We start from the raw sequence: 14,418 nt of genomic DNA, 5'->3' as shown, positions 1-14,418 counted from the left end.
GTTTTGCGACACCTGTGCATAGGCAATGAGATGTCTTGGGGTGGGAGCCAAGTCTAAACACGAACATCAAGTGTGTTTCCTGTGTCCCCCGTGCACACAGCCCGAGGCTGATCGGACGCGGCATGTCCTCGTGATTTTGAGCATAGAAGTTCCACGGCGTGGAATTTTTCACTTGTCGGGTCATGTCAGCGCTCAAAAGGTCATGGAATGTGAAGTATTTCGAATGTTCAGAGTGGGGCTGCTGAGACAGAATTGGGGGGAAAGGAGAGCAGTGTAAGGGGCCTGGAGAGTGGTCCTCTCTAATGCCGGCTCCAGGGAAGGTGACAAGATAGACTGACTGTTCAATTATGTTTTCCCAAGAAGCTGTGCGCATCTTTCTTTCTCTTTTCTTTCTTCCTTTTATTCCTTCCTTCCCTGCCCTCCCTCCCTCTCTCCCTCTTCCTTCCTTCCTTCCTTTTTTTCTCCTTCTTTCCTTTTTACTTTCTTCCCGTCCCTTCCCTTCCTTCTCTCCCTCTTCTCTCCTCCCTCCCTCCCTCCCTTTCTTTTTTCAGACAGTGTCTTAGTGTGCCGTGTAGGCTGCCCTTGGGCTACAGAAGTCCTGCCTCAGCCTCTCTGAGAGCTGTAATTTTACACACTTTCCTGCTGTGTGTTCAGTGCACAGACACCTCGCACAAACACAAAAGGCACGGGTCTCACACGGGCGAGTTTATGCTGAACCTATAAACCTGGCCTTTTTACACCTGGCAACGAATCAAGCGTTTTCACGTGCCATAAAACGTCCTTGAATGTGACTTTCAGCGGCTCTACACTCCTGCAAAGTGACAGGTGCACAATTCATGCGTTCAGCACCCTGCTGTGTGCCCACCAATACAGCCCAAGACTTTCTCAAGTCCCGCTTGTTAAGACGGGAAAGCTGTTTGCAGGTTTTACTATTAAAAATACTCTCACGCGCACCTCCGATGCAAGCAGATCCCAACGCGAAGTCTTGCTGGGCCCAGGGAAATGCAGACACATCCTCAATTTTTCAGTAATATTAAAATTTTGTACTTTGGCCATTTTTGCACCGATTTTATTCTCTCTGTTTCCCTTCCCCCCCTCCTTCCCTTCTCCCTTATTGCTTATGTTTTGGAAGATCTAGAATTTTTGCCCAGGGCAAGCCTCAGACTTCCATCTTCCTATCTACCCTTCCAGGAGCTGGAATCACAGTCACTGACCACCATATCTGCCTTGTTTATTGAGACAGGGTCTTGCTAACTTTTTACCTGGGCTGGCCTGAAACTGTGATCCTCCCAATCTCAACCTCCAAAGTAGATGGGATTTCAGCAGTACACCACTGCTCAGATCTTTGTATCTTTTGTTTTAAAACAGGTTTGGATAGGCAACCCAGACTAGTTTGGAACTCCAGTAATCAAGCAATCCTCTTGCTTCAGTCCCCCCTCCCAAGAAGCTGGGACTGCAGACGTGCACCACCATGAAAGGCTCAGAACTTTTCTACTGTCTTACGACGCTGTCAAAAGATTTGTTTCATGACTTAAAAGTGGTGATGTTTGCGATCAACAAACATCATGTTTGTACCCCAAGCACGACCAAAAATTTAAGGTCCCTCTTCTTTATTTTTTTGCAGTACTAGGGCTTGAACTCAGGACTTACCCTTTTTTGTGAAGGGTTTTTCCAAGATAGGGTCTTACCAACTATTTACCTGGAGCTGGCTTTGAACCGCGATCCCCCTGATCTCTGCCTCCTGAGTAGCTAGGATGACAGAACAAAACCTCATCGTGGAGATTTCCTGAGCTTGAACATCCCATGGACGCATCCGTCAGATGTGAAACGGAGCTGCCCTGATCAAGTCCACCAGGCCCCCGCTGTGGGACCTATTTCCCTCAAGTAGAAATATGGAAGGGAGAAAATAGAAAGTCCCCCAAACGTTCTCATTTCTGGATGACTGACAGCCATAAGCACCCCTTTTAGGCTAAAATGACATGGTTGGAAACCTCAGCTAGACAGAAAGTGGCCAAGTCCATGATGTGGGATTTTTTTTCACTTGCTTTAATGTGCAATTCAGCACATGACCTATTTGAATTCTTCCAGATGCCATGAAATTCCTAAGTTCCTCCTTAAAAATGCACTAACTAAATTTTAAGGAAACTTATCTAAGCCAGCACCGGTGGCTCACACCTGTAATCCTAACTACTCAGGAGGCAGAGATCAGGAGGATCACAGTTCAAAGCCAGCCCAGGCAAATAGTTCATGAGACCCTATCTCGAAAAACCCATCATTAAAAAAAGGCTGATGGAGTGGCTCAAGGTGTAGACCTTGAGTTCAAACCCCAGTGCCACGAAAAAGAAAGAAGAAACGAAACGAAACTAGCTGTGTATGGTGGTGCACACTTGAAATCCCAGCATTTGGGAGGTGAGGCAGGAGGATCCGGGTTCCACACCAGCCTAGGCTACACAGGGAGACCCTGTAACAAAAGAAAAGTCAGCAAGGATAAGTGCCGGGCCTGAGAGGAAGGAATGTGTGAGGTCTCAGTGCAGCTGCCGAGGGAGGGCTCAGGGCCACCCTGCAGACGTCAACTGACACTTGGCCATTGGCCTGAGGCCCCCAGGAACACACAACTTACTCCCCTTTTAATGAGGCCCAGGGCCCACTGCTTACAGATTTACCTTGAAGACAACAGAGAAGTCCACATCTTTGGTTTCCTTCAGGCCAAGAGGAATGAGGGGGATGGTGAATGCCTCCCTGCAAGGAGCACAGCAAGGTACATGAACACCTGACCCAGGCTGGACACCAGACCCCCCTCAGTCTGTGCCCAGGCCCAGCGCAGGGGTCCCCCCACCCCACCCCTGGCCAGTCCAGCCCACACCCAGCTGACTGCTCATGATCCATAAAGACAGTTCTGGTCACATCTTTCCTTCTGCTCTAAAACGGGTACCCAAGACTGCTGGACACAACAGTCCAACACACAGGTCCCCACGATCCCGCACTGATTCAACCCTCCAAAGTCAACCCCAATTCCAGCACCCGTGCTGAGAACCCACGTCCGCCAGACCTACTTCCCTTCCTGAGTACACTCTGCTCCACTGGGGCCCTCTCCCATCCCCAACCCTCACATCCTCTCCTCCTCCTCCAAGCAGTCCTCCATCACCTCCTACACTGGAAACCCGGGGCTTCCACCTGTAGGGCATGTCACACCAGTTGTCCCATTATCTGTACAGGGAATGCCTTGCAGGCAGGGGCCCCATCTGACACCTAAATGGACCTAGCTCCCAGACTCTAGCCACCACAGTGTCCCACGAGGGCCACTAGGTCACGCCACACGGCTGGCTTTAGCCGTGCCCCAGAGCCTACATTCATTCCTAGGGCGGGGCCAGCAGGAAGTGAAGCAGAGATTCAGAACCTGACCTGTAACAGGAGACCTCGTGGGCTGCTCAGCCCAGCCCAGAGAGGAGGCCAGGAATGCTGGGCAGTGGGAGTGGACAATGGCTGTACGCTGAAACTGCACTGTGGCACAGTGGTGCTCAAAGCAAGCGAGACCCAACCCAGCTATGTGGCTTCCCCAAGCCCACCCCCAGGAAGGCTGGACCTGGTAGAAGATGGGGACCGTCCAGGCCTCGCTCTTCTGGGCCATATGCCCTCCTGCCCTCAACCCGTGCAGAACTGGCGGCCAGGCCTGCTCTCCCCATGACTGTCCAAGCAACAAGTGGTGTCCTGAGGACTAGACGCCAGGGCCCTGGCACTAACGTGGCTGGCTGTGAGTCTTCTCCTGTGTGTAATGGGATCACCTCTTCTCCGCCTGCCTCCAGAACTGTTTATGAATCTGTAGCATGGGTGTGAAGCTCTCAGTTTAAAACCCAGCACAGCACAGAAAGTAAAAAAGTAAGGGGCGGGGGTAGACGCCAGGTGTGGCGTGGAATCTGCTTGCCTCTCTTTCCAGTGACAGGGGATGGGCTGAGGCCACCCTAAGGCCACAGTGATCCTATGGGGTCTAAATGCAGAACTGTGTGGGAAGCAGCCACACAGGCACCCCGCTGTTTAACTCAGCAAATGTGAGTGTCAACAGCCAAACTTGGCCCTGTCTTGCTCCCTCCAGGAACTTGACCTTTGGGGCAAAACACAGGAACTTAACACCAGAGTATGCCTAGGACCAACTGCCATTTGCTGTTGCTCTAACTGGGTTCTTGAAACTGCCCTAGAAGCCACAGGTGAGCCGGCTAGGCGCAGGGTGACCCAACTAAGCTAGACAAACAGGGAGCCACACGTGAGCCAGTCAAGCATAGGGAGGCACCCAGACACAGGGCGACACAGGTAAGCCAGCTGGGCACAGGAAGCCACAGGTAAGTGAGCCGGGCATAGGGTGACAAAGGTGAGCCAGACAGGCATAGGAAGCCACAGGTAGTCAGCCATGTACAGGGTGACACAGGTAAGCCAGCGGGACACAGGAAATCACAGGTGAGCCAGCAGGACACAGGCAATACAAAGGGAGAGTCAGAGGGCTTGTGTCCTCCAGATGCCACACAGAGGGCTGGGGTCAGGAAACGCACATTCCAAGATGACTCTCAAGGCTCCCGAAGGACTTCCTTCTGCTAATCCAGGGAACTGTTTTCTGCCTGCTGTTTTCTTCCCCAGGCTCAGCCACTTTTGAGAAGTCTCCCTTCTCTACAGGACAAACAAGCCCTTCCCTGGAGCTTCTCTGTCACTTCCTCTTGGCTCACCTTGGCCAGGGGACTCGCTGAGCTTTTCTGAAGGCCATAACTCCATCTCCCACCTCCTACAAACACCCCCAGAAGGCATGCTTCTGAGTCAGGCATTTTATGGGGTTTACTTCTGAGGTGTCTCCCTGCACCATGTCCTCGGGGAAGTCAGACGTTCCCTGATGGTGGATGTGCTCTTGTGTGTTCTACCTACAGAAAGACCCAAAGCCAGGCCCAGTGCTTGACAAGAGGCTGAGAGGGAAGGAAGGGCAACTCAGGCCCCATGTGGTGGTGTCCAGGGCACCCTCACAGCAAAGCCACCAGTCCAGCCCAGATGAGAGATGCCACTGTCCTGCCTGGACGCAGACCCACAGCTCTGCCGTTAAACCACGTTCCAAGGGAACCCAGACAAATGCCTGTGTCTCCAACAGACCAGTGATTTCCCTACAAACCCCGCAGGTCTATCCCTTTAACCCCAGCACCTGGCTCCACCCCACACCCCTTCACTCGCTCACTGCCCATGGTTGGGGCTGCCAGGCCTCTGGTGCACAAGCCCCCTCCCAGCACGGTGTCCAGGCAGTGGGCAGCTCTCGGGTCGGAGAGCATAGGACATGCACGGTCCACTCACTCTGCGCCCTGGTACACGCCCACCGAGATGTTGAGCCCCTCCAGCTCCTCCTTCAGCATCTGCAGATCAGAGTTCACGAAGCTCAGCTCCAGGCGCACCTGTTCTCGCACCTTCTGGTTCGTGGCTACTCTGTGCAAGGAAAGGAGGGAGACAGGTGTGCCTTAGCGGGGCATTCCAGCTGCCAGTGAGAGACCCAAGCCCCATCCCTACAGGAGGCTCAGGCAGCCATGGGGAGATGAGCGCCTGTGGTGATCTCACAGCTGTCTCAGAAACCCCGGGACACATGCTGACAAGCGGACCTGGGCCGTGGCTAGCAACACTGCAAGCTGCCAGACATGAACCCTAAGCAATCCTGCAATGAATGACCCTCGAGAAGACAAAGAGCAGACTGCCGCCAGCCACCCCTGAAAAGGCCATAAATTATCTGTTCAACCCAGGCATAGTGGTCACACCTGTAGTCCCAGTCACCTGGAGGCTAAGGCAGGAGGATGGCATGAACCCAGGAACTCCCTAAACCAGCCTTGGCAACACAGTGGGATCCCATCTTGAAAGCAAAACCAGGCTGGGTACCGGTGACTCACACCTGTAATCCTAGCTACTTCAGAGGCTGGGATCAGGAAGACTGCAGTTCAAAGCCAGCCCAGCAAAGAATTAGAGGAACCCCCCCTCCCCCGCCCCCGACATCTCCAAAAATAACCAGAGCAAAATGGACGGGAGGAATGAGTGGCTCAAGTGGTGGATCACCTCCTTTGCACGTGTGAAGTCCTGAGCTCCAACTCTAGTGTGTCCCACCCCTAAAACAAATTATCCCCTTAAAAAAAAGTGGCTGGGGACATGGCCTAGTAAGCACAGGGATCTGAGTTCAATCCCCAGGACTCACACCACCAAAGAGAGGGGCGGGGAGGGGAAAAGGATGAGAAAACGGAGGGAGAGGTGATGGTTCCCAACTCATCCTGTAAGCGAGTATAACCTGATCCCAAACCAGAGAAGGTTACGACAAGAAAACAAGACAGCAGATCAAAGTCCTTCACGAGCAGATCTGCAAAAACCTGGCAAATATTAACCACCCCAGCCAGCAGCACGCAAAGACGATTACATGCCATGGTCAAGACAGACTTATTCCAGGACTCCGAGGCTGCTTTAGCATCTGAAATCAAGAAATTTAATAAAACAAAGCACAGAAACACATGTCACCTTGTAAGGGAAGCAATGACAGAGGTGACTGCTCAGAGAAGTAACAGGCCTCTCACCAAAATGACAAAATTCAGCTGCAAGATGTGGACCCCAAGGCCAGAATGGCTGACCAACCTTTCCTGGAGTGTTCTGTTCGATAAGGATGGGGACAGACAGGTGGCCAGGATCAATGAAGAGTTGACTCAGAGGTCAACCAATCACAAATGTAGTTTCAAGGTGTAACAGCTGGACCCAAGCCAGGCAGAGCCCTGTGGCACTCCTAGACTCCAGCTGTGCTGCGCCTGAGCGTCCCAAGGCCCTCCCGTGCGGGAGCTCTGCCTTCCTTTCAATAAACTTTGCGCTTGCTTTACTCTTGACTCCTGGTCCTGTGTCTTTAGTCACTGACTTTGCCCAGACATGAGCCTGGGACCAGAGATCCAGTGTCAATCCCAACGGATACACAAAAAAGCACATGACAGAATCCAACACAAATTCAAAATACAAGTTATCCACACTAAGCTGGGTATGGTGATGCATATCTATAATCCCAGCCCTCAGGAGGCTGAGGCAGGTGGATTGTGACTTCAAGGCCAGCTGGGCTATATAGAGACCCCATCTCAAAATTACAGCAACAAGCACAATCTCAAAAAAAAAAAAAAAACCTAGGAATAAAGGAGAATTACAAAACCTGACAAAGGACATCCACAGAAGCTGACAGCTAACGTCAAAAATGAAAGATGGCCACTCTCACTATCTTTTATGTTTTTGGCAGAGCTGGGATGAACCCAGGGCCTTGCACCTGTCAGGCAACTGCTTCTACCCCTGAGCTACATCTCCCAAACCAGTCTTCTGCTACGTCTCTACCCACCAGCCACTTGGCAGTACTGGGATTTGAACTTAGGGCTTTGAATTTACGGGACAGGTGCTCTACCACTTTTTTCCCCCCTCTTTTTTTGATGGTACTGGGTTTGAACTCAGGGCTTCACACTTGCAAAGCAGGTGCTCTACCACTTGAGCCACTCCTCCATTCCATTTTGCTCTGGCTATTTTGGAGATGGGGTCCCATGAACTATTTGCCCAAGCTGGCCTTGTATCATGATCCTCCCAATCTCAGCCTCCCAAGTAGCCCAGGATTATGGGCGGAAGCCACCGTGCCCAGCTGCATGCTCTACCTCTTGAGCTATGTCTCTAGCTTATTTTAGAGACAGGATCTCGCTTTGTAGCCAGGCCAGCTTGGATCACAAGCCTTGTATTTCAAGCTTCCTGAATTTGCAGGAAGCACACCACCAAACCCAGCTCTTCTCTTTTGAGATGGGGGGTCTCACTTTCTGCCCACCGGCCTGGACTGTGATCCTTACATTTTAAGCTTCCGGCTGTCGCTGAGATGAGAGGTGTTTTACTACTTCTGGTCAACAGTGCACTGGAGGTTCAAGCCAGTGGCAATAAACACCTGTAAATAAATCCCAGCTACGTGGAGATCAGAGGATTCCGGTTCAAAGTCAGCCCAAGCAAACGGTTCTTGAGACCCTATCTCAAAAAAACCCATCACAAAGAAAGGCTGGTGGAGTGGCTCAAGATATAGGTCCTGAGTTCAAACCCTAGTACCTCAAAAAAAAAAAAAAAATCAAAAGAAACCAAAGGCATCCAGGCTAGAAGGAAGAAACAAACCAGTCTTTTCTCACAGATGGCCTCATCTGTAGAAAACTTCAAAGCAGCTACAAAACAAATGCTAGAAATAACAAATTCAGCAAGGTCACAGGGTACAGTCTACGTACAAATATCAATTCCATTTCTATCTACTAAAACGAAATGGAGAAAATTACTCCATTTACAAGCATCAAAAAGAATAAAAGAGCCGGGCACCAGTGGCTCACACCTGTAATCCCAGCTACTTGGGAGGCTGAGATTGGGAGGATCATGGTTCCAGGCCAGCCCAAGCAAATAGATCTCAAGACCCTATCTCGAAAATAACCAGAGCAAAATGGGCTGGAGGTGTGGCTCAAGTGTAGAGCACCTGCTTTGCAAGTGTGAAGCCCTGAGTTCAAAGCCCAGACCCACCAAAAAAAAAAGTAATAGTGAAATATTCCGAAGAAAACATGACAAACAAAGTGCAAGACTTAAACACTGAAAGCCATGAAGCCTTGCTGAGAGGCTAAATGCAGAGCTATTCCACATTTACGCTGTGTGGTCGAGATAACAAATCTCCCTCATTTTAGTAGAAGTGTTCTCCCGCTTATGACATGCTTTTAGACCTCTTTGCTCTGGTTATTTTGGAGACTGGGGTGGGGGGAGGATGCTCACTTTTTGCCCAGGCTGCCCTGGACTGCAATCCCCCTATTTATGCTCCCTACAGTAGCTGGGATGACAGGCATGCACCACCACACCCAGCCTTTTCTGTTCAGATGGGGTCTCACACTCTTTTGCCCCAGCTGACCTAGAACCATGATTCTCCTGATCTCTGCCTCCAGAGTAGCTAGGATTACAGGATTACCAGCACCACGTCCAAATACTTATTTTTTAATATATCGCAGCAACCCACCGAATTGATTTTATTACACACCATGGGTCACAATCTGTAGCTTGCAAAACCTTCATTACAAAGGTGTTGCTGAGAACAATGATTTCTTAGCAGTTATTATTCACAAGGATCCAGGGAAGAAAACTTTCTCAGGCTTCAGTTATCAGGCATATAGCTAATGGGTACAAAACATGTCCCAGCCAGGTACCCATGGCTCACTAGCTATTTGGGAGGCTGAGATCCCAAATAGCTAGGAGGATTGTGGTTCAAAGTCAGCCCTGGGCAGGGAGTTCTCGAGACCCCACCTCAACCAACACCTGGAACTGGAATGGTGACAGGCACCTGTCATCTCAGTGACAACAGAAGCTTAAAATAGGAGGACCACAGTCCAAGCCAACATGGGCAAAGAGTGAGACCCCATCTCCAGAATAACCAGAGCAAAGAGGGCTGAAGGTATGCCTCAAGGGGTAGAGAGCCTGCCTTGCAAGTATGAAGTCCTGAGTTCAAACCCCAATATCATCCACCATTCCCCTCTTCATATGCCTGCTGGGACGCTCAGAGGCAAACCTGGCTCACATCTAACAGAATACACAGGAACCTGTGGCAGGTACTGCCCTTACCGCCAGCTAAGTCTCTCATTCTTCTTCCTGTCCTCACGTCCTCACCCCACCCCTGCTTTACTCTGACCTGTTGTGCAGGTATGTAAATGTGACTCAAACCTATTTTGGAAGGAGGCCAGAAAACAGCTAAGACTCCCTGAGGACAAGCCTTCTGCCAACTTCTGTGTATTTCTCCTGAAAGCCGGCACCTGGTCCCTTCTACACCAAGGGGGCTCAACAAATTTCACTTCCTGGAAGAAATGGTGAACTGAACCCTGCTCCCCGAGGTAGCTGTCTCTGATTCTCAGCAGCAACACTGCACCCAAGAGAAACAGACTACAGGGACCCAAGACCCCAGCCAAGAATGGAGAATGCCACCCTTGTATATGGATATTAATTTGCTGCGTCTCCTCTCCTGGCTTGCTGACAATTTCCCACCTAAGACTTGCAACCAATCACGTGGATCTCTTTGTGTGAGTCACTCTGAAAAAATGATGGCAGCCAGGCAGGGTCTCGGGGTGGGTGTCTGCCATGTTGACCTTTGGGTGCAAAGACGACTCAGAGATCAACCCTAGGGTTTGAGCTGTGTGTCTAGAACAGGTAAAGATTTTCCCCTGATTCGTAGATGAAAGAGGTTTCCTGAACAAGGTGCACCAATTCAAGAAGGTAGGTGTGCCCCACTGTCTCCGGGCAGTGGACAAAACCAGAACCAGCTGGCCCACATCCGGGAGTAAGGCCAGAGCTCTGGTTCTGTCCACACCAACGCCTGTACCCAGGCTGCCTTTCTGGATAAAAACAGTGGCTTCCAGACTGGTGGGGTGGCTCGAGTGGTAGAGCACCTTCCAGCAAGTCTGAGACCCTGAGTTCAAAGTCCAGTGCCACGATCACCACCAAAAAAAAAAAAGGTGGCTTTCGTGGACCTTTCAGAGGCATGTGGCCTTTTGCAGATGGGTGTGCAGCTCCTCTGAGCTGTGTGGGCTGACAGTTACGTTACAGCCGAAAGACGTGAAGCTGACCAGGACCCGGCCTCTCATGATGGATTCTCGACAGCCTCCCAATGGATTTCCGTGGCCTCTCTGGCCTGAGCCCACAGGGGAAGGCGCACTCCCTTGAGTTCTCGTGACGGGCGAGCACACACTACAAGAATGAGGAACGAGGTGTCCACTCGCTCCAAGAGTGAGCAAGTCACAGCAGGAACAGGAGAAGGAAGTCCACATTCAACCATTTCCTGCAATTACTGACCACGTCCGTGCTCTCCCTCCGAGGCCCCTAGGTGACAATGGACTCTCTCCCCAATTCTCTGCCACAATTCCCGTAGCATCTGTTTGGTCTTAAAGATTGTTCAGAGTTGGATGTGAACCGACCCCCAGAACGCTCGTGCATGGAAGGCTTGGTCCAACCCGAGCAGGGTTCCGAGGTGGGGCTTTGGGAAGTGACTGGACCCGAGGGCTCGGGCTTCAAGAACGCATCGACCCGCTGATGACTCGCAACTGGAGGACACCACTGAGAGGGAATGGAAACGTCAGGAGGTGGGGCCTGGCTGAAGGAAGGAGGTCACCGGGGTGTGCCTGTGAAGGATGCATTCGTCCTTTACCCTTTCTTCTCCATCACTGGCTCTCCCTGCTTCCTGACCACCATGACACACACGTTCCGACCACAGGCCCAGAGACGCCGGAAGCAGGTGACCATGGACAGAAACCTCTGAAACCGAAAGCCAGAATAAATCCCTCTTCCCTCCCACTGGTCCTTCACGTCCTTGTCACAGCAAGGAAGTCCACCGCAAAGGTACATGTCAACTTTACGTTCCATCCATGTGGCCCTGTTTGTTTTAGTCTGATTTTTTTCTCCCAAGTCATTTAGTGAAATTGTCACTCTGGGAACAGGTACTGCTTCAATGCAGTGACTTGCACCTGCTTCTGGGGCCGTACTGGAGCAGTCTGGCCGCCGTCTTCACTCTGTCTCAGCATCCCATTCTGCTGGGAAGGATGGCACAGGGACTGCCCCATGCCCTTGCCTGGCTGGACATCTGCTCTGGGCCCCGTTCTCAGTGTACAAAGGCCGACGCCAATCCCAAAGGGCAAAGAGGTCCACACACAGACCCACGAGCCCCTCTGACCTGACGACACGAGTGAGCCGTAACCACAAGTAGCTGATTACTCCTGGCCTAGAATTTCGTGACCCTCTGGTGAAGAGGTCACAAACTGGACTGGAGGCCTATGCAACTTGTTCATTTGGCTTTCAGGGTGTTACCTTTTTCCTCCTTGAACTGGTTGACAATATTTAAAATTCAAAAGTCAGAAGATTTAAAAAGAAAGAAAGAAAAAAAAAAGGTAGGCATGGTGGTGTTTGCCTGTAACCCCAGCTCTAAGGAGGCTGAGGCAGGAGGATGGTGAGTTTGGGGTCAGATTACGGGATGTACATGTGAGATTCTGTCAAAAGAAGGAGAAGAGAGGGGAGGAAAAGAGAGGGGAGGAGAAGAGAGGGGAAGAGAAGAGAGGGGAGGAGAAGAGAGGGGAGAAGAGAGGGGAGGAGAAGAGAGGGGAGGAGAAGAGAGGGGAGGGGAGAAGAGAAGAGAGACCACCAGTTTCTCCAAAGGGAAGAAAATATGAGAAGCTCTGGCAACCCTGGCTCTGCCCTCCATGAGGACACACACTGTGCACTTCCCCACAGTCCCTACCACTCCCTATTGTCTCACAACACAGATCCCAGCCCCATTCACTCGCTCCCATGTGCCCCTGACCTCATTAGCCTCACTGTGAGATGGTCCTGATCTAGTACAACTACCAGTACCAGAGAGGCTAAACAACCTGTCCTTCATCAAAGAACTAGTTAGTTGTAATTCTCAAGTATGTCGATCAGGTACCGTGGCACACACCTATAATCCCGCCACTTGGGAGGCCGAGACAGGAGGATCCTGACTTTGAAATCAGCCTGGGCTATACAGTGAGACCCCATCTCAACACACACACACTCCATTTAAAAGGACCCTTTCAAGTACCTGCTGTCTTTCTAACCACAGCCCAGGAGGCACACAGCTCTTGGCTGATGTGGATCAAAGAAGGAGACCTCAAAGGGCACGAACCCTGGCTGCTCACAGCACCTGCCCAGCTGCAGTGTCCCCTACCTGTGGGCTGGGGCTCTCACTTCCAATCCTGTATTTCTGGGGACATTTTCCCCATTGTCCCCTTGCCCCCATCCCAGCCACTCTACCCTCATCTAGGGGTGGCCGTGGGAATCAGAACAGAGAAGAACAGCCTGGTGCCAGATAAGACAGAAACTTCCCCTTGCCTTTGGTGTCAGCCACAGAATCCTAACTGGGACACTAGTGCTAGGCCTGGCGTAACTCCCTATTTGTTTTGGGAGACTGGTGGTTGTCAGTTAAGTCAGATTAATAAATACCTCAGGGTTTCCTCATGAGACTCTCCAGAGTGAACCTGTAGGTCACTGCCCAAATCTGCCCCACCCCCACCTGCCTGTTAAACCATGGCTAACTTGACAGATATTGCTGGTGTCCTTAACACAGCAAGACAGACAGAACTGCCCTGATTCTTGTCTGACAAGTGCATAACAAAAGAAGCCTCCCAGGCAGCCCGGGTCTCTGAGGCTGTGCCACGTGGATCAACCTGTCACAGTTCCATTTCATCCTGCTCTAGAAAAAGATCACTTCCTGCCGTTATCTGACTTGTTCACTGGTGCAATCAAATTTCCCCTTTGTGGCAGGGTTTGGGTCAGTGTACACAGGACTGGGTTCAAGGATCCTCAGCTCAGCCAAAATAATACTTTTTTTTTTTTTTTTTGCTGGCACTGGGATTTGAACTCATGCCTCATGCTTGCTTAGGCAGGTGCTCTACCACTTAAGCCATTCCACCAGCTCAAACTGAATGTGGTGTCCTTTTTTTTTTTTTTTTTTTTTTTTCTTTTTTGGTAGCACTGGGGCTTGAGCTCAGGGCTTCATGCCTGTAATCTAAGCTACTCAGGGGGCAGAGATCAAGAGGATTGAGGTTTGAAGCCAGCCCGAGGCAAACAGTTCCGAGACCATATCTCAAATAAACCCTTCACGAAAAAGGGCTGATGGAGTGGCTCAAGGTGTAGGCCCTGAGTTCAAACCCAAGCACACCCAATAAATAAATAAATAAATAAATAAATAAATAAATAAATAAATAAATAAATAAATAAAAAGGCTCCCCTCAATAAGAGAGGAGGTGCCATGAGTCAGGGCCTCATCTGCACTGTATGCAGCCTTGTCCCCAGAACCTCAAACCTACCTGTCACTACCTGAACAGGTAAACCCAGTGTGGCCACAGAACTGGCCTGTCAAAGTGTCAGCCTCCAGACACACCAGCCTCGGCCTCTCTTAGCTGTGCTGTGGAGAGCTGACAGTTTCCAGGTGTTCTGGGCCAAAGGCACCATGAGACATTTACAGGTAACAGGTTAGGACGTCTTCCCAGTCCTGACAGCCCCCTTGGCTCCACAAGGAGAGGGGAGGTTTCCAGACACCGTCCCCTCTATTGTGGGAGGAGCGAAGCCTCAGGACACAGCACTGTAGCTCCTGAGCAAGAGGCAGTGCTGATGCTTCTCTTCCTGCACCTGGAAAACGCTCTCAGGCTCTGCAGAGAGCAAGGAGGAAAGGAAAAGGCAGAGCTCCCTCCACTCCAGCCCAGGTACTGACAGTTGCTTTGTCTTTTTGTGCAGATATGAAACACAGGTCCAGGTAGGCATGTAGCACACACCCCTTTAATCCTAGGCTGAGGCATGACTGCAAGGCCGGCCTGAGCTACGCAAGAAGACTTGGTCTGGAAAAAAATTTAA

General features: G+C 51.0%; 1 protein-coding gene across 2 annotated transcripts in view; it reads right to left on the bottom strand.

Moving 5' to 3' along the window:
• The window catches only part of Rhpn2 (rhophilin Rho GTPase binding protein 2), a 54,478-nt gene that overhangs the window by 21,110 nt on the left and 18,950 nt on the right, over positions 1-14,418 (bottom strand). For both annotated transcript variants that reach the window (XM_020182065.2, XM_074058619.1), the window contains exons 3-4: positions 5,320-5,448; positions 2,664-2,739 (exon numbers count right to left, since the gene is read on the bottom strand). In XM_020182065.2, coding sequence (XP_020037654.1) covers positions 2,664-2,739; positions 5,320-5,448 — 205 coding nt within the window. The remainder of the gene's footprint in view (positions 1-2,663; positions 2,740-5,319; positions 5,449-14,418) is intronic.

Source organism: Castor canadensis, chromosome 16, assembly GCF_047511655.1.
Source record: "Castor canadensis chromosome 16, mCasCan1.hap1v2, whole genome shotgun sequence".
Taxonomy (NCBI): domain Eukaryota; kingdom Metazoa; phylum Chordata; class Mammalia; order Rodentia; family Castoridae; genus Castor; species Castor canadensis.
The sequence above is the reverse complement of the archived record's forward strand: the minus strand, read 5'-3'. Positions and strand labels throughout refer to the sequence as shown.